Here is a 21,138-nt window from a genome sequence, read left to right as displayed (position 1 = left end):
GGGTAATTTTGGTCTGTGAGGCCTCAATGAGACCCTTGACATATTTGGAAAGGGACTACTCATTGCTGCAGGTGTGACAACCTGGGGTGGCTAGGCTGTATGGAAAGAACATCTTGGTGTGGAATGTGTGGCAGCTGTTGAAGTAGAGGTGGTGGTGTCGGTTGGTTGGTTTGTTGTGGACAGATGCAGCTATCCTTGAGGTGTAGGTCAACATCAAGGTAGGTGGCTTTTTGGGTTGAGGAAACCAGGTGAAGTGAATAAGAGAGAAGGTGTTGAGGTTATGGAGTAATGAGAACAGTGTCCTCAACCTTGATCCAGATCATGAAGATGTCGTCAATTAACGTAAACCAGGTGAGGGGCTTGGGATTCTGCATCGTTAGGAAGTATTCCTCTAGATGGCCCATGTGTAGGTTGGCAAATTATGGTGTCATGTGAATGCCCATTGTAGGTGACATTGTTATGGGTGAGAATATATCTGGTCAAGGTGGCAGGAAGAAGGTTGTAGGTTTGTAGTTAGTCAGGCACTGGGAAAGGTTGGTAAAGGAACAGGAACTGCGGGCAGTCAATGGAGGAAATGGTGTCTTCTGTCAGGAGAGTAGGATATGGGTAATAGACTGAAGGTGTTGGTCCATGAGACCATATACTCTCTGTGTGGCAGCAAGTAACTGGCTGCAAAGGGGTGCCCTGGGTGTTTGGGTTTACAGACTTTAGGAAGCATTTAGAGGGTAGAAGTGTGGGGAGTGGTGGGCATAAGGGGTGATGAGAGGGAGGGAGGGAGGGAGGGAGGGAGGGAGGGGAGTGAGTGAGAGAGAGAGGGAGGCAGTGAGAGGGGGGGAGGGGAGGGGGGAGGGGGAGGGAGGGAGGGAGAGGGGGGAGGAAGGGAGGGGGAGGGGGGAGAGGTAGAGGGAGAGGGAGAGAAAGAGGGAGAGGGAGAGGGGGGGGAGAGAGAGAGAGAGAGAGAGAGAGAGAGAGAGAGAGAGAGAGAGAGAGAGAGAGAGAGAGAGATCAGGGGAGAAATTCTGGAATTGACTTAAGGATGTGAGGACAGACTGGAGATCCTGCTAGATTAGATTGGTATCAGTTTTTAACAGGTGGATTGCTGCTCTTTCTGTAGATGTTAGGTTGGCGTCCATGTTGTCGGATTTGGGGGGGGGGGGGGATGATGGTGAGGGAAAGTTTGAAGCTAGGAAATTCTCACTACGGATAGGACAACTTCTATGTACTGGCACAGATGAAAAGAGCAAGGATCCACAGTGAAAGATAAAAAAATTACATAGAAATACAAAAATCACAAAAAGGATAAAAATGGATGAAGAATAGGAAAAAAGGTGACATTTAAGAGAAAATGACCTTTAGTAAAAGGTGAAAACAAACTAAAATCAATGTGAAAACATAATGAGATCAATAAGGAAAATAAATAAAAAGATGATACAGTGGAACGTAGATTGGCGGGTGGATATGTGTGAAGGGAGGAGGCAACAGGTGTAACTTCATGATGTGAAGTCAGTATGTGTGTGCTGGAATAATGGAAGAGAGAGGATAGAGAGAGGTGAGCAGGTTGTTAGGTACAGGGTTCATATGAAGTATATGTTGCACAGGAAGGTATAGAAAAGCATGTGAGGGTGAGGGAGAATGTGTGATCAATTTGAAATCCATAGAATAATTACATCGGTGGTAAGAATGTGGGATAAGCTGTAGCTACAGTCCATGAAGTAACGTAACTGTGTGTTGTATGCAGGTGAGGCCGTTGATACAGGGTGGCTCAGAAGTCAACAACAAAACACAGGAAAGAAGAGACAGGAAGATCAGACATTGAGTAAAGTAATGTGTTAGAGAACAGTAACAAGGAAAAACAGCAATGGGTTGGGATGAAGGGAGAGCTGTTAGGCAAAATCATACTATGGGAAGACATCAACCATTTCCTCCACCAACTCTCCGTAGTTCCTGTTCCTTTATTATCCAGCACTCTGCTCATTACTGGCACTGCCACTTACATCTACACTAACATCCCCACTGCCCATGGGCTTGACACTACTGAACACTACCTGTTCCAAAGCCTGACTGACTACAAACCTATAAACTCTTTCCCAGTTGCTATGACCAACTATATCCCCATCTACAATTACTTCTCCTTTGAAGGCATCACTTATACGTGGTATAGCAATGGGCACCTGCATGGCAACCCATTCATCTGTCATTTGGAGGAATACTTCCTATCCACCCAGAATTCCAAACCCTTCACCTGAGTCAGATTTATTGATAACATCATTGTGATATGGACCAAGGGTGCAGACACCGTATCCACTTTACTGCAGAACCTTAACATCATCTTCCTCCTTCTATTTCAATTGGTCCTCTTCAAACCAACAAGCCACCTTCTCTGATGTCAACCTCCACCTCAAGGATGGCTATATCAGTACCTCTGTAGCAGTGAGCAGTCCCTCTCCAAATATGCCAAGGGTGTCACTGACACCTCCAAGGTCAAAATACTCTCCCAACCTTGTCCAGAAATAGATATCCCATGCCTTTTGTCTCCAGTCACCTACCACCTCCCACATACCTACTGTCCGACCAGAAAGCAGCACTCTTTTCATGGCTCAGTGTACCCAAAACTGGAACAATAGAATCACGTTTTCCATCGGGGTTTCAACTACATCTCATCATACCCTAAAATGAGGAATATCCTCCCTTCTACACCCTACACCCCTCTCACAGTGGTATTTTGCCACCCACCAAACCTACATATCTTCATCCATCTGTACTCTGCCCCTGCTTCTCCTCAAGGCTCATATCCCTGCAACAGACTAGATGCAAAACCTATCCCATACATTCTCCCACTACCACCTATGTCAGTCCTGTCACAGGCACCCCATACCTCATCAAAGCAGGGATAGCTGTGAAAGCACCCAAGTGATCTACAAACTCAGCTGCAATCAATGCGCCACCTTCTACAAGGCCATGACAGCTAACAAACTGTCTCTCCATGTAAATGGCTGCTGCCAGTGTGTGGCCAAGAAACAGCTGGACCACTCAGTGGCAGAACATGCTGCTCAGTGCAATATGCTTCCTTATAATGACTGCTTCACAGCCTGCACCATCTATATTCTTCCTACCAACATTAGCTTTTCTGAACTGCACAGGTGGGAACTCCCTCTACAAACACATCCAGCACAGCATCTTCCTTCAGCCCCGGCCTGATATCCTTCCCACCGTCCTTTTGCTGCTCATGTCAGACTCAGTTGCAGTCAGGCTCCAGCAACCAGTCAGTGGCCATTTGTGTATGAGTTATGAATGTGTGTGTGTGTGTTGTCTATTTCAGAAAGACTTTGTCCAAAAGCTTTATATTTTAGCAATCTTCTTCATTGCGCCTGTCGGCGACTAAATGTCTCCTCTATATGGAGAGTAGCTATCTATCCATCCCATATTATTGTTTGTTGTTAGTACGTATACTATCTCATTCACTTTCCTTTATGTCTTTACTTTAACAAGTCATTAGGTTTCACTGTGAAAATCAGCCATAAGAATGGGCTGTGTTAACTCACTGGTAGAACTTAAGTAACATATACAATTACTTTCTGAAAGCTTCAACACTGCTTCACGAGTTTTGCATCCCACAGTATGTTCTTGAAGAACCAATAAAAAGTACTGGCCTGCAGAACAATATCCTTGTTGTATATGGTACGTGAGAAAATGCATTTCTTTGTTTTTAATTCCTAGTGAAACTATTTTATGATAGAAATTCACACCAGATGTATGGCTTGATTAAATATAAAGTAGTTACCCTCTCTGCAGTACTAATTTTCTGAAAAAAAAAATAAAAAATAAAAACAGAACCAGATGAGGAGAGGATCAGAGTTAGTAAATTGGATCAATATGATTAAAAATTGAGTTCTGGGATAAATGATCAAGGACTATGGAAAGTACTGACCCTAGTGCTGTTAAAGCATCTTTTGATATGTTTTAAGAGCACAACTAAAAATCTAAATCTTTATAGGCATTTAAATCCTAATCTGATCACTTACAATCCAAATATTTTAAACACTGCTTCACTCACTCTATCAAAAATAGTCATAACTCGTAGATAAATAAAATCAGAATGTTTCCACCAAATGAAAAAATAGCTTGCAGGTCTTCAAAGCTCAAGATTTGACATTGCTACAGCAAATGGGTTGTCCACAAGGTGTGGTGTTAGGGGTAATGCATGGTGATGTCCAAGTTCCAGTTGAATTATAGCCTCCAGCCAGTGATAGTAATTTAGTATTAATAGTATTGAAAAATTCCACAACCTTCTCATTAGTAAAATTTTGTATTATTCAAGATCATTTTATGTTTACGATTATAAGTGCTCCCCACTTATGATGCAGTTAAGCTCCATTCACATTATGGGTTATTTTTGTGTGATAAAAGACACTTTCAGTATTAAGTGTTCATTCTCAGTGACAGCCCTGCTCTACAATGTGGTATGCAGTAGTTGTCATATACAGTACACTATGGTTTGTTTTATTCTGGTAAGCAACCTTGCCACATGTGTCTTTACCCTGTGGAAGACCCAGGTGCAAATTCTGTCTGGTACACTCACCCAGCACATTCCTACTCCATAAAAAATACCAACTCTGCTGTAGTTTCCGCACAGCAGTTTTATGTGGGCATAACTATCAACCCCACCATCGAACTTGGCTTATTGCAAAGTTGACCAACAAGTGACATAACACACTTTTGAAATGAGGAACCATGCTCGATTTCATTGGTTGTTTCAAAATATGTGCTATAAAGATTCTTTCTCCAAACATCAAATTCTATTAATTATGTAGGCTGGAACTGTCACTGCAATTGATACTTTTATCCCATACTCCTCCTGGTCTCAATCTCCACTAGCCCCTACACCATGGTCCCAGCTTCTCTCATCACGCACTACCATAATCCATTCTGCAGTCTCCTCTTTCCTCAGTTCTATCTCAGCTTCCCAATCCACTCTTTCACACTATTATGTGCTCTACACATTCCTATCCCACGTGCCCAGTCAACAACCAGACTTCAACCCTCCCTCCTGCTCCCTCCCTACTTCCTTTCTCTCCTAGCCCATTCCATCCTTCACTCTAGTCTAGCTGCAGTTCCAACAGATTTTAGACAGATGGGACAATACAGCCATGCAGAGGTTTTTTGTTGCAGTGTTTACTGTATGCTTCTGAAGAAAAATTCATACAAAAGCTACTAATGTTCTCACACTTTTCTAAGTGTCTACTGATGACTTGCCACCTCAATTATTTGGTATGTTGTTACCTTTACTCCTTAAATTATTTATATTTCACTTAACATTTGTCTACATAGTACAGTAGGCATAGTGTAAACATGAAAATACATACTAACCTCAGACGCTACTCCTAGTTTTGTCAATGCTTTGGACACATACTCTGGAAAGCTATTACATTTCGCTGCTAAACGGCCCACTTGCCCTTCTGGCAGATTGTGTCTGCATTTTTCCACCAACAGTACTTGTAAGAGAGAGCGATACCACAAAGGCTCAACTGGTACCTGAAAGCAACGTAGGCATTACTCTTTAAATGTACTGTTCATATTATAAATAATTAAATTTTGTTATCCCCAGTAAAGATTTGGTAAATAATAGTTGAAATACCTATTATCTGAAATGTACACAATGGGATAAAATATATACAAAAAAAGTAAAGAATGCAGCCTGTAAAGAGTGCAGCTGCCCATGGTCAGCAGTAATGTGTGTCTGGGAAAAAAGGGGTACTGTCCTACCAGTAGACTTCAATGCTTGCCCTGCTGGGACATGTTTCATTGTTTGACATGTAAGTTCTCCAATTTTCTTTCATTATATTTTGTAGTTATTTATTTCTGTGTTGCTATGCTGTTTTGTTACATAACTATCCCTCATTTGCAAAGAAAACTGCTCGATTGAGTCACTGCTGATTTAGTAGTCTGCCTCGATATTATTCAACGGGGGCTGTTATATTAGACACTATAAGACATTTCTACTTACTGGACAAGAGAGTCCTACTGCACCAAAGCAAACAGGTTGGTTGGGTAGGGTTAAGAGAGTGTAAATCATGGGCCCTCAGCCAAGAGGTAACTCACCTGGAGCTCATGACAACTGTCAAAAATTTGATTGGATTATGGAAGTATGAAGGACGGGTAAAACTAAGACACTGAAAGCAATATTGATGCCAGAGCTGAGTGATAACTGGACAAGTCAAAGTATGTGAGTCAGGCTGGTACAGAGGTCAGAGCAGACAAGGGATATACCAGGGCTCATCTGTGGGAAGAGAACCTCCACCTGCATCTGACCCCCCAGTCCGATTATGGGCAAAGACAGTTATTGAGTAAAGAAGCCATCTAGCAGGGAGATTGGTATCAGTAAAAGTAAGAAGGCTAAAAACATAATGGAATCTTTTGGGCCAGCAACAATGAAACAAGATGAGAGAAATAATTAGGCCCTGCACAGTGCTGCATGCACCAAGGACTATCCTGTCTACATTTGTCCCACCCCTGATTCATTATTGTCAAAGTGTTAAAAGAGGGGAACAACACCCCTTATTCACTGGTTCATTGGAGTGCTATCCATAAAACAAAAAATAGGGTGAGGCTAACTGCTACCTAAAAGCAATTAAAACAGAGTGGAAGAGGGATGACTGAGGCAGCTGGCAAAGGAGGTAGGGTCAAGGGCAGGAAATGCCCCAACACCAACCACCCTACTCTGCCTCAAAAGCAATTTAAAAGGTTATATCTGAAATAACAATGACTTTCACAGAGAAAATAGAAAATCAGTTCAACTGTCCATGAGTCGTCCACCAGCACTGAGGCAAATAATCTAGAAGACCAAGCTTAGCCTGGAGAGTCAGAAGGAGGGTTCATCCTATCCTGATGCGAGCAACTGTCTGCAAAGCTGGGGAATCACAACATGGGTGTAGCTCATTACATAAAACAATGAGTTATTCTGGTATGACCGATACCGTTTTTCCTGGATTCCTTCGCCTTGGGAAATACAGAAACATCTGATACTGGCTCTCAGCTTCAACCAGTGACGTCATCAAGATGGCACACAAGTCAGATCACTTCTATCAAATATGGCAACCGTAACATCAAAGCCTTACAGACTTTTGTGTGAGGAGAAACAAAACTAATGATATTCTAACCTAACATGTGCAGAAAAACAAAAAAATATATAAAAATCAATCATGCCAACATTCTACATCTACATGACTACTCTGCAATTCACATTTAAGTGCTTGGCAGCGAGTTCATCGAACCACAATCATACTATCTCTCTACCATTCCACTCCCGAACAGCGCGCGGGAGAAACGAACACCTAAACCTTTCTGTTCAAGCTATGATTTCTCTTATTTTATTTTGATGATCAGTCCTACCTATGTAGGCTGGGCTCAACAAAATATTTTCGTATTCGGAAGAGAAAGTTGGTGACTGAAATTTCGTAAATAGATCTCGCCGCGACGAAAAACGTCTTTGCTTTAATGACTTCCATCCCAACTCGCGTATCATATCTGCCACACTCTCTCCCCTATTACGTGATAATACAAAACGAGCTGCCCTTTTTTGCACCCTTTCGATGTCCTTTGTCAATCCCACCTGGTAAGGATCCCACATCGCGCAGCAATATTCTAACAGAGGACCAACGAGTGTAGTGAAAGCTGTCTCTTTAGTGGACTTGTTGCATCTTCTAAGTGTCCTGCCAATAAAACGCAACCTTTGGCTCACCTTCCCCAGAATATTATCTATGTGGCCTTTCCAACTGAAGTTGTTCATAATTTTAACACCCAGGTACTTAGTTGAATTGACAGCCTTGAGAATTGTACTATTTATCGAGTAATCGAATTCCAACGGATTTCTTTTGGAACTCATGTGGATCACCTCACACTTTTCGTTATTTAGCGTCAACTGCCACCTGCCACACCATACAACAATCTTTTCTAAATCGCTTTGCAACTGATACTGGTCTTCGGATGACCTTACTAGACAGTAAATTACAGCACCATCTGCGAACAACCTAAGAGAACTGCTCAGATTGTCACCCAGGTCATTTATATAGATCAGGAACAGCAGAGGTAACAGGATGCTTCCCTGGGTAACACCTGATATCACTTCAGTTTTACTCAATGACTTGCTGTCTATTATTATGAACTGCGACCTTCCTGACAGGAAATCACGAATCCAGTCGCACAACTGAGACAATACCCCGTAGGCCCACAGCTTGATTAGAAGCTGCTTGTGAGGAACGGTGTCAAAAGCTTTCTGGAAATCTAGAAATACGGAATCAACTTGAGAGCCCCTGTCGATAGCGGCCATTACTTCGTGCGAATAAAGAGCTAGCTGCGTTGCACAAGAATGATGTTTTCTGAAACCATGCTGATTACGTATCAATAGATCATTCCCTTCGAGGTGATTCATAATGTTTGAATACAGTATATGCTCAAAAATCCTACTGCAAACCGATGTCAGTGATATAGGTCTGTAGTTCGATGGATTACTCCTACTACTCTTCTTAAACACTGGTGCGACCTTCGCAATTTTCCAATCTGTAGGTACAGATCTATCGGTGAGCGAGCAGTTGTATATGATTGCTAAGTAGGGAGCTATTGTATCAGTGTAATCTGAAAGGAACCTAATCGGTATACAATCTGGACCTGAAGACTTGCCCGTATCAAGCGATTTGAGTTGCTTCGCAACCGCTAAGGTATCTACTTCCAAGAAACACATGCTAGCAGCTGTTCGTGTTTCAAATTCTGGAATATTCCATTTGTCTTCCGTGGTGAAGGAATTTCGGAAAACTGCGTTCAATAACTCCGCTTTAGCGGCACAGTCGTCGGTAACAGTACCATCGGCACTGCGCAGCGAAGGTATTGACAGTGTCTTGCCGCTTGTGTACTTTACATACGACCAGAATTTCTTCGGATTTTCTACCAAATTTCGAGACAATGTTTCGTTGTGGAACCTATTAAAGACATCTTGCATTGAAGTCCGTGCCAAATTTCGCGCGTCTGTAAATTTTAGCCAATCTTTGGGATTTCGTGTTCTTCTGAACTTCGCATGCTTTTTCCGTTGCCTCTGCAACAGCGTTCGGACCTGTTTTGTGTACCATGGGGGATCAGTTCCATCTCTTACCAATTTATGAGGTATGAATCTCTCAATTGCTGTTGCTACTTTATCTTTGAATTTGAGCCACATCTCGTCTACATTTGCATAGTCAGTTCGGAAGGAATGGAGATTTTCTCTTAGGAAGGCTTCTAGTGACACTTTATCCACTTTTTTAAATAAAACTATTTTGCGTTTGTTTCTGGTGGATTTGGAAGAAACGGTACTGAGCCTAGCTACAATGACCTTGTGATCACTAATCCCTGTATCAGCTGGATTGTTTGTGGCTAAGAGGTCAAGTGTGTTTTCACAACCATTTACAATTCGCGTGGGTTCGTGGACTAACTGCTCGAAATAATTTTCGGAGAAAGCATTTAGGACAATCTCGGAAGATGTTTTCTGCCTACCACCAGTTTTGAACAAGTATTTTTGCCAACATATCGAGGGAAGGTTGAAGTTCCCACCAACTATAACCGTATGAGTGGGGTATTTATTTGTTACGAGACTCAAATTTTCTCTGAACTGTTCAGCAACTATATCATTGGAATCTGGGGGTCGGTAGAAGGAGCCAATTATTAACTTAATTCGGCTGTTAAGTATAACCTCCACCCATACCATTTCGCACAGAGTATCTACTTCGACTTCACTACAAGATAAACCACTACTGACAGACACAAACACTCCACAACCAATTCTGCCTAATCTGTCTTTCCTGAACACCGTCTGAGACTTCGTAAAAATTTCTGCAGAACTTATTTCAGGCTTTAGCCAGCTTTCTGTACCTATAACGATTTCAGCTTCTGTGCTTTCTATTAGCACTTAAAGCTCAGGGACTTTCCCAGTACAACTATAACAATTTACAACCACAATTCCGACTGTTCCTTGATCCAAGCACGTCCTGTATTTGCCATGCACCCTTTCAGATTGCATCCCACACCGTACTTTCCCGAGGCCTTCCAATTACATAAAACCCCCAAAAAACCACACAATTCAATATTGTCACCTTCAATTAACTTTTTTACAGAAATGGAACTTTATGATATCAATGAATGAGTATATCTATAAAACATGATGTGGAAAAAGTCACTACTCATTGCAGATTCATGCATCAAAAACTTAAACTGATCTATGTAACTAGAACAATAAAATAGAATTAACACAAATTAAATTATAAACTCCTCTTAAATAAAGAAGAATAAAACAAAATCAGGCACCAACTTTAGTGAACTTCATGTACTTGCCACACATGTGGCACTGTATAAATTCAGTCAGTAAGCTATTCAGTTGCATAAACTTAATGGCGCTCATCATATCATAACTCATTGTGATATTTGATGATCAACTCTTGAATTTCTTTGGCATATTCACAACCATTATTATCAATTCCAAACCACTAAACACTGTACTTACCACTACCTACCTGCAATTGCAATTACTCGCTAATAACAACATAATGAACAAGTTTCGAAACATTGAAATTCAAAATTATGGAATGCAACCACACACTGCTAAATGCCATCTTCAAATACAGTACCCATCCATGATGCCACATAATACAACATCACTGCATCATGCATCAAAGCAGAGGCCTGGAACCGTATGTTTAGGTTGACCCTCTCCTTGATAGTGCGGAGTTTATTAAAAGAGGCACGTAGTCCCCAGATGTTGTTCCATCTCTGAGTGAGGAGAGGTTTTTTTAGCATCTGCAAATCTTCATCCGTGGTCATCAAAGCAAATGCTGGGTGAGTAATTGTTATACTGCTTTTGGCAGTTCATTCCCTATGATATTCACATAGCCTGAGACCCAGAGAAAGACAACTGAGCAGGCAGGACAACTAACATTAGAGAGGGGCCCATGAATAGCAGATATCACAGGGTGATAAGAGTCTCAATAGCCTTGAGACTGCTCACTGAATTCCAACAAATTAAAATGCAGTGAGGGAGGTCTGTTGGATTAAATACGGGACTCTGTTAATGTCTATCAGCTCTGTCATAAAAACACTAAATGTTCCAGCAACAAATGTTATTCCTGACTCTCAGGTGGTGTAAAAGCAGATCCTGTTCTGCCCATGGTTTTAGAGCCATCAATGTAAATACAGACAGCGAAAGGTCATGGGAGTAACTGAAATTTACTTTAGGTCCCTGAAATGGGGGAAGGTGGGGATGCGAAAAACATGGGGAACACATTCTAGGGAGATTATGTAGACCCATTAGAGGGCCTCAGGCACATTATAATTGGTGATCCTAACCAAGGATGGGTGTCAGGATGTTGATGCCCCTTGTATACAAAAAGCATTTATTAAGTTGGATGATTAGTATTTTGTCAAATGGTGATTGCACCAGTGAATAAGAGTTGGTACCATCAGAAATGAAGAGAAGATCTCTACTTTGGCAAGGAGATTGTCTGTGTGACTAGTCCAGAAGGTGCAAGTGGCCAGTCTTACTCCATGATAATGAACTGGGTCTAATAGCTTCAAAGTTGATAGTATAGCTGAACCCTAAACTTAGGAATCATAATCCAGCTGGGACGGGACAAGGGCCCAGTAAAAATGGAGGAGAGGTGTGCGATCTACACTCCAAGAGGCATGGGCAAGGAAGCAGACAGCATTAAGCTTTCACATGCAGCGAGCCTTTAGTTGATGAATACTTGGCAGACATCAGCTTTTTATCAATGAGGAATCCCAAATTTTGGGACAATGCTCTGAAGTCCAATCCAAGGAGAGTTCTGGATCAGGATGGACCATGGCACAGTGACAGAAATGCATGACTCGTGCTTTTGTGGGAGAGAATTGGCAGCTGTGAGTAAGGATTCAAGTAGTAGCTCTTTGGATGGCACTTTAGAGCTGGCATTTAGCTAAGGCTAGAGACTGAGAGCATACCAAATGCAAATGTCATCAACATAGAGCACAGGGGTGACAAGTGGTCCAACAGACGCTACTGGTACATTGATAGCTATCAACACTCCGAGATGAACAAGCACGCGCGTAGTAAGCTAGAATATCGAAGATATATATTGTAGCAACTGGCAGCAAATGAATGTATATATATGTATATATACACTACTGGCCATTAAAATTGCTACACCACGAAGATGACATGCTACAGATGCAAAATTTAACTGACAGGAAGAAGATGCTGTGATTTGCAAATGATTAGCTTTTCAGAGCATTCACACAAGGCTGGCGCTGGTGGCGACACCTATTACGTGCTGACATGAGGAACGTTTCCAACCGATTTCTCATACACAAACAGCAGCTGACTGGCTTTGTCTGGTGAAATGTTCTTGTGATGCCTCGTGTAAGGAGGAGGAATGCGTACCATCACGTTTCCGACTTTCATAAAGGCCAGATTGTAGCCTATCACGATTGTGGTTTATCATATCACAACATTGCTGCTCGTGTTGGTTGAGATCCAATGACTGTTAGCAAAATATGGAATCAGTGGGCTCAAGAGGGTAATACGGAACGTCGCACTGGATCCTAACGGCCTCGTATCACTAGCAGTCGAGATGACAGGCTTCTTATCTGCATGGCTGTAACGGATCGTGCAGCCACGTCTCAATCCCTATATATAATAAAAGATGGGAGTACATCTCCCCTCATTGCCATGGTTCCCCCCTCTGCGATGTCAGTGTCTGTTGGTAGATCAGTATCTGGATGACTTGGGATGGGTCATTTACCATGACCCAATAGGTTTCTTTTTTGCTGTTGTGTAATATTTATTATTTTTTTTTTATTTTCTCAAAGAAAGGACAGGTACTTTATTTCAGTTTCTATAGTAATGTGTTACATCACCTAAGACTTTAATCTGGGCACAATTCAGTGTACCTTTAACCCATAGGGACAGAGACTCTGATTCATTTACTTTACCACGACTCCTTGCCCTAAGAACCAATGGCATCATACACATATAGTAAGATGAACCATGATCTCTGTTATACACTTCACATATCTGAAACGTACAATAAGCAATAACTTCACAGCTGTTAAAAGTCTCCAGACCTGATACAATCTCCACTTTACCCCACTAACTAGAGCCACAGTTACCCATTCATTACCATGCGCACTAGTATCATTCGGAGTCCATGAAAAACATTTGCACCACCCATGAGCTGCTGCTTATTGAATTGACCAGCCAAGTCAATCTCTATTGCTCTCAGTGATTTATACACAGGAGCACTGCGCCACCATCGGCGACGAGAAACACGTCGCAAGGGCATTGCAGAGGCACATTAACACACAGTCAACGTAGCAAGCCGACACCCAGTGAATGCCCAGAGCATAGCTTCCACATTCCTCGATGTTCGCAGAGCGAATGATGCTCCATGCTGCAGTGTAGAGTGCTCCTGGCAGACCAGAAGTGACAAGCTTATCGCTCCCCCTCCACCGAGCCACAGGCACTCACAACGCCTTATGCTGACATCACGCGCTCCTGGATGGGAGTTATAGCGCGGCTGGGGCCTAGTAAAACTAGAGGCCCCGGCCCCCCAGGTGGCCAAGAACGCACGCCAGAGACTAAGTCTCACTCAAGGTCACACTGAGAGAGCGCACCAGACACTAAGACAAACAGTAAGATGAACCACGATCTCTGTTATACACTTCACATATCTGAAATCTACAATAAGCAATTACTTCATGGCTGTTAAAAGTCTCCAGCCCCGATACAGTCTCCACTTTACCACCATGAACCAGAGAGACAGTTACCCAACCATTACCATGTGCACTAGTATCAGCATTAGTAAGTGTAAAATTCAGTATGCATCCACAAACCACTGAAGAACCATGAAGAAAAACTTGCGCACCTACTCCGCTCTTCGTAGTAATAAATACATCCGCAATAGCTTTATAAACTGTAAGGCACGAACGCTTTCTCCTCCTAAAATAATGCGGCTTAACTAGTCTGTGTGCAAACGACCCATCCCAAGTCATCCAGATACTGATCCACCAACACACGCAGACATCTCAGAGAGGGGGAACCATGGCAATGGGGGGAGCTGTGCTCTCATCTTTGATTATATATGTATATAAACATTCGTTTGTCTACAATAATTGTAAAATAAAGATTACTGGTGACTGTATGTTCTATTACAGACACTAAAATGCATTATCTCCTTTCCTTATCTCCTCCATGCATATTTTTTATTTTTTTAAAATTCACTTATTTATGCTTTTAGTGCATGGTTATGCACTAGGCGTAGCGTAACCTTCAGCGGGACTTAGTGTCTGGCGCACTTTCTCAGTGTGACCTTGAGCGGGACTTAGTCTCTGGTGTGCATTCTTTGCCACCTGGGGGGCTGGGGTCTCTAGTTTTACTAGGCCCCGGCCATGCTTTAACTCCCACCCAGGAGCGCATGACCGTGTGTTAACATGCCTCTGCAATGCCCGTGCGACGTGTTTCTTGTCGCTGATGGTGCGCAGTGCTCCTGTGTATGTCACTGAGAGCAATAGAGATTGACTTGGCTGGTCAATTCAATAAGCAGCAGCTCATGGGTGGTCCAAATGTTTTTCGTGGACTCCAAATGCAGTTAACGTGTGATGTTTCTGCTGTGTTTGGTGGGCAGTACGTGGCTGACATTGGCTGTCGTATGGGGCAAGCATTCTGATTATGGTGGCCTTGAAGCTTTCCCTGATGCAAACATCTTGGCTTGGAACACTTTGAGTACAACTGAGTCTACAGGACTGCTTGCTATGAGACCAACAGACACTGACATCTCAGAGGAGGGAACCATGGCAATGGTTTTTATATGTATACACACACACACACACACACACACACACACACACACACACACACACACACAGATATATATATATATATTCATTTGCTGCTACGATATATATCTTCGATATGCTAGTGTACTATGCGCGTGCTGGGCCATCTCGGGGGTGGGGCCTCTAGTTTTACTAGGCCACGGCCAGGCTAAAATACCAAGATCGGTAGTTGATAAGAGGCTTGGCTCGCTGCTGGCGGCCAAAGTTGCGGTCTGATAACTGGCAGCTATATAAGTGATGTTTCTGGTAAGACGGCATCAGTCGTCGAACAGCCGCACGTGCAACAGCATCGACACAGACTAGTTATGCCGCGTTATTTTAGGAGGAGAAGCCGTTCACGCCTTACAGTGTGTAAAGCTGTTGATAATGTATCGATTACTATGAAGAGCGGAGTAGGTGCGCAAGTTATTCTTCATGGTCCTTCAGTGTTTTGTGGGTGCATACTGAATTTTACACTTACTAATGCTAATACTAGTGCACATGGTAATGGTTGAGTAACTGTGGCTCTAGTTCGCGGTGGTAAAGTGGAGACTGTGTCAGGGCTGAAGACTTTTAACAGCTTTGAAGTTATTGCTTATCGTACATTTCAGATATGTGGAGTGTATAACAGAGATCGTGGTTCATCTTACTATATGTCCACAATGCCATTGGTTCTTAGGACAAGGAATCGTCATAAAGTAAATGAATCAGAGTCTGTGACTGTGTGGGTTATAGGTGCACTGAATTGTTAACACTGAAGCTATTGTAACACTCAGGATGGAGCCCTACACAATGCCATTCTCTTGGATTCACAGGGAGCTGAGTAATGTTACAACTCTACCCAAAAACATCTGATAGGATAAAAACTGACAAAATAAGTACGGAGCCTCAAAAGCCCGAATCGTGTAGGGTAAGTAAAATGTGATAGTGCCAAGTGTGTCTCATGCCTTATGTAGGTAAAAAAATTACTGCAATGAGGTATTGGCATTTAGAAAAGTCTGTCAGATTGCTGTTTAGAACGTAATTAGGTCGTTGGTCATGGATTATCCCTCGTGCAAACCACACTAATAGGGGACAAAAGGACTCATATTTTGAGAATCAAGCATAACAACTGGATAATCATCCTTCCAAGCAGTTTGCACAGCACATTTGTGAAACTAATATGTTGGTAGCTTTTGATGGACATTGGGTTTTGCCTGGTTTAAGGACTGGGACAGTGATACTATCTTGATATTGCATACGGAAAACATGTTCTAGCCAAATACAATTGAAGGCCCTGAGTAGATGGAGTCTGAATAACATTCAGATGATGGACACCTAATTATGAATCTAATCAGGGTCTGTGGCTGTATTGTGAGACAAGTCAGAAGCCTGATGTAGCTCCCAGTCAGAGGAGGTTCATTATAGAATTCAGTGTGTGTGTGTGTGGGGGGGGGGGGGGGGGGGGGGGGGGAGACTCAACAGCATGTTTATTAGTGCCCTTATGAATATTAGTGTAGAACAGTTGTGGGAAGACCATCAAAAATGTGTTAAAATGTGTAGGAAGCAATCTGATATAAAATTGTACGCATTCTCTCCTAAACTCAACCAGACTCATGCTAACTTACATCCTGTTTAAAAGGTCGGATGTTCCGTCAATTAAAACCAATGTAAGAAATGAGCAGAACTAAAACAGATAGACTGGACCATGCAGTTGACAAATTATTTACAAAAAATAGGATGAGCCAGTCACCCTGACAACACATTAAGTGCTTCTCCCTAAAATTTTAGGGAACAAATTGGACATTTCACAAAACCTTAAAACACATACCACATTCATCTCATTGTCAGTTAAATTAGAGAGCAAATCTGTCAGCAAATAAGCTGCTGCATTCTTGTTTTAATATAAAATACAGTCTACTAAAATGTGATGCACCATGTTCTGCGCACCACAAGTGCCACATGCTGGAACGAGAAACCTTGACTGCTTTATCTAGTGCGTGTAAGTATTGTAGTGAGTAAAGGACACTCGGCGAGTTGTAATAGATGAGGTTGGTTGGCTGGTTGGTTGATTTGGGGGGGGGGGGGGGGACGAAACAGCAATGTCATCGATCCCATCGGATTAGGGAAGGATGGGGAAGGAAACTGGCCGTGCTCTTTCACAGGAACCATCCTGGCATTTACCTGAAGCGATTTAGGGACATCATGGGAAACTTAAATGAGGATGGTCCGTTGTGGGTTTGAACTGTCATCCTCCTGAATGCAAGTCCAGTGTGCAACAGATAAGGAATTTAACATTTGCAACCCATCTCATCTCATCTTCTTCAGCACCCAAAAGATCATGTATGACACTGCGTCTAAGTCAGTGAAGTCTTGAGGCAATCGGATCTTGATAACACGATCAGGGAAAACAATGGGGCAACCATTGGAGTCCTCCTGTTTAGATTCATTTGTGACTACAGCTATACAAGTGTGATGCTCATTTAAAATGTCATAAAATATTGTATTTAAACAGATGCAAGAGGCAGTCTCTCCCATATCGCAATAAACCTAAAATTACTCTGGGCGCCTGCAATAACCAGGATGGCAGTCGGTTAAATCCCTGGATTTGGTTTGTACTTGACCACACCAAGTAACATCAGCACATGCTTCACACTGGTCCCAAATGGCCCAATTGCTCAAGGATGATGGGAGAAAAGGAATTCCAAAGTTGGGCGAGCAACTGTATGGCATGCTTGTGAATTTGTTGGAGCAGTGAGGAACTTCCATGCTTGACGTACTGTGAGGAGTTGTCGTTGAATGGTGAGCCATCGTTCCCGAGTCTCAGCACAGCAGTGATTGGGTATAGCCTAATCCTCTCATGATGGATAGCATCAATAATCTTCATGTACAGACATCTATTGGTCTATATATACAATGTGCAATCTCACACAAGCCCTATAAAACTGGAGAATATTTGCCCTGTTTGCTCCCAAAGATTTGTGGCTTAGGCATTTTAAAATATTAAGTCCCTTCTGGGACCTTGCCTGCAGGTCCTTTACATGTGTTAACTATGACAGACAGGAATAAAAAATGAGTCCTTAAAATGTAGAATATGATATGCAAGTCAGGTAAAATAAAAACATGACAAGAATGCTTACAATTAACACACGTAAAAATATCTGCAGAAAATCTAAAACCCGTCTTTACTGTCGACTCATCTAACATTTTAACTGCAAGTTTTGATGATGTATCACTGTTGTAGTATTGGAGGAGGAACAGATAAATAAAAATTGACTACAAATAAGCAGCACTGCACAGGACTCCTTACCATACACATTATATTGTTAATGGCTCTGAAGAAAGAGTACAACACTTTTCTGAGGAGCACCATTCTCCTACTGAACACTATCTGACAGCACATCGCCAACTCGAAACCTGGAAAGGCATTTTGATAAGAAGGAGCCAATGAATATGGGGAGGTGGTCATGAAAGCTCCATTGATGGAGCTGTCTGACGATATCAATGCCTGGTTGACATCAAGAATATCCCAAAACATAGCTGTTTATGTAGAAAGGTCTGCTTGATAGCCACCTCTGGTGGCGTCAGGTTTTCGAAAGTGGATCGATATCTTCAGAATCCACATGGAGAGCAGCTACGAAGCTGTCTGGTCTCTAACATTCAGACCAGATGATGATTGACCACTCACTCACAGATCTTTCCCACACAATGGCAATGCACTGGTAACTATTAGGGCACATTTGGTCCTTTCCTACTTTGAGGTTAGGTATCAAAACTGCATCCACTACGAGTTGGGAAATTGCCATGTCCATCATATCTAATTAAAAACTATAAGAATGAAAATAACCAATTACTGACAATACAATGTAAACAGATAGATAAAAAATCTACTCACCAAGTGGTGGCAGGAGAACAGCACACAAAAAGGTTTAACTTTTACAAGCTTTCAGAGCCGGTGGCCCCTTCTTCTGGCAAAGGAGTTGACAGGGAGGAAGAGGGCTGAAGGAAAAGGACTAGAGACGTTAAAGGAAAGGGGAACAGTTCAGAAAAGTCACCCAGAATCCCAGGTCAGGGGAGATTTACCGGACAGGATGAGAAGGAAAGACTGATTGTTGGGGTCTGCACCTGAGAGCTTAAAGGTGGAAGATGGTAATACACAAGACAGAGATTACTACTAAAACATAGTGTATGAGTTAATAATAGTGAAAAGCTAAGTGCATTCTATGTAAGAAAGGTGGGAGGGCAGATGGCGAAAAATAGACAGGTCAGAAAATGAAAGATGTAGAAAATTGAAATGGAGTGAGGAAAGGAGTAGTTACTGTGAAGAGATGCCAAGATTGAAGGGATTAATGTAAATTAAGGTCAAGTGAGTGGGAAGAACCAAGGACATTTTGTAGCACTAGTTCATACCTGTGGAGTTCTGAGAAACTGATGTCTGGAGAAAGAATCCAGATGGCGTATGTGCTGAAACAGGCACTAAGTCGTAGAGCATGCTTTGCAGCAGGATATTGTGTGTTGCCAGTATACACCCTCTGCCTATGCCCATTCATTTTGATTGGTAACTTGGTGGTAGACATGCCAATGTAAAAAGCTGAACAGTGCTTATATAACAGTTGGTTATGATGTGCTATTTCATTGGTGGCACTCCCTTTGACAGTATATGTTCTGCCAGTTACAGGGTTGGAATAGATGGTGGTAGAGGAGTGCATAGGACCAGTCTTGAAGTGGGGACAGTCACAGGGGTGAGAGCCATAGGATAGGAAGATGGGTGCAGAAGGAGCACAGGGTCTGACAAGGATATTGTGGAGATTTGGAGGGCGATGAAACACTATTCTAGGTGTGGTGGGCAAAATCTCAAACAGAATGAATCTCATTTCAGGGCATGATTTTAGGAAGTCAAGGTCTTGTTGAAGTAGTTGACTAACACATTCAAGATCTGGATAATACTGGGTGACAATTGGTGATCTTCAAAGTTGTTTTTTGGAGGGTTCAACAGTACCAGGATTGGATGTGATGGCCTAGGAAATCTGGTTTTGAACTAGGCTGGTGGGTAATTACATCCATTGAAGGCTGAGGTGAGAGTGGTGGTGTATCGTTGTAAAGAGTCTGCTTCTGAACAAATACATTTGCCTCGAATGCCAAGGCTGTACGGAGAGAATATTTGATGTGGAAAGGATGGCAACTGTAAGTGCTATTGTTTGTTAGTAGGGTTAATGTGAACGGAAGTGTGTAGCTGGCCTTCGGTGAGGATGAGATCAACATGGAGGAAAGTGAAATGGGATTCAGAATAGGACCATGTGAAATTTAATTGGAATAAGTTATTTAGAGATTCCAAGAATTTTAAAATGTCAGCCTGAACACTTATGGATCCCAGGAAAGCTCCCTCCAAACTACCCATGAAAAGGTTAGCTTAGGGAGGAGCCATCTTGGTTCCCACAGCCATATCCATGATCTGCTTGTGTAACGGGCATTCAAAAAGAAACGAGCTGGAGTTTGGAATGTGCAAACCGGTGACAGGAGGGTAATATCATGGCGTGTGTGACAAGGTGTGGTTCCAAACAGAGTGTGGAAGTTCACAGCTCATCGCTAGAGGGCACGCATGCATGTCACGTGACTGCACAGAGCTAGCAGCAGCATGCATCAATCGTCCAACACTGCCAGTCGCAATGCAAACAGTGACATGGAGGCGTCAACAGAAGAGCAAAGAGGTGCTGTTTGTTTTCTGACAGCAGAAGGAGTAGGAGGAATGAACATTAATCAACAAATGTCACAAGTGTACAGCAAACATTGCATGTCCCTTGCAAGGGTCAAGGCATGGCACAAGTGCTTCAGGGAAGGACGGGTGCCGTCAGCCAACGATGCACGGTCTGGAGCACCACACTGCATTACTGATAACATTGTCCAGCTGGTGGATGCACTCATTACCCAGGACTGCCGAGTAACAGTGAAAGCCTTAGCCCCATGGTTGGATTGAGTGTTGGAAGTGTTCACACCATCGTGAAGGAAAGACTACACATGCGCAAAGTGTGTGCCCCACAGTCTTCAACAACACCAGGAAGCATGTCAAATGGCCCACTGTCTTGCTCCTCTGCAGCACTATACTCGGGAAGGGAATGCGTTTGTCATCACTTCAAACCACAATAAAAACGACAGTCTCCATTGGAAGCATCCAGGGTCACCACCACCAAAAAATGCCAAGACCATCCACTTGAGTGCAGGAAAGGTTATGCTGATGTTCTTCTTTGCCCAAGATGGCCCCCTTCTGATTCACTTCCTGCAGCAGGGGACAACAGTGGA

The 21,138-nt window shown here is 42.7% G+C and overlaps 1 protein-coding gene across 1 annotated transcript in view; it reads right to left on the bottom strand.

Moving 5' to 3' along the window:
- Positions 1-21,138, bottom strand: part of LOC124606318 (probable methyltransferase-like protein 25) — an 84,091-nt gene that overhangs the window by 20,426 nt on the left and 42,527 nt on the right. Inside the window, exon 3 of the mRNA XM_047138303.1 lies at positions 5,368-5,532. Within this exon, the coding sequence (XP_046994259.1) occupies positions 5,368-5,532 (165 nt within the window). The remainder of the gene's footprint in view (positions 1-5,367; positions 5,533-21,138) is intronic.

Source organism: Schistocerca americana, chromosome 1 (genome assembly GCF_021461395.2).
Source record: "Schistocerca americana isolate TAMUIC-IGC-003095 chromosome 1, iqSchAmer2.1, whole genome shotgun sequence".
Taxonomy (NCBI): Eukaryota; Metazoa; Arthropoda; class Insecta; order Orthoptera; family Acrididae; genus Schistocerca; species Schistocerca americana.
This window is presented reverse-complemented; position numbering and strand designations above follow the sequence as displayed.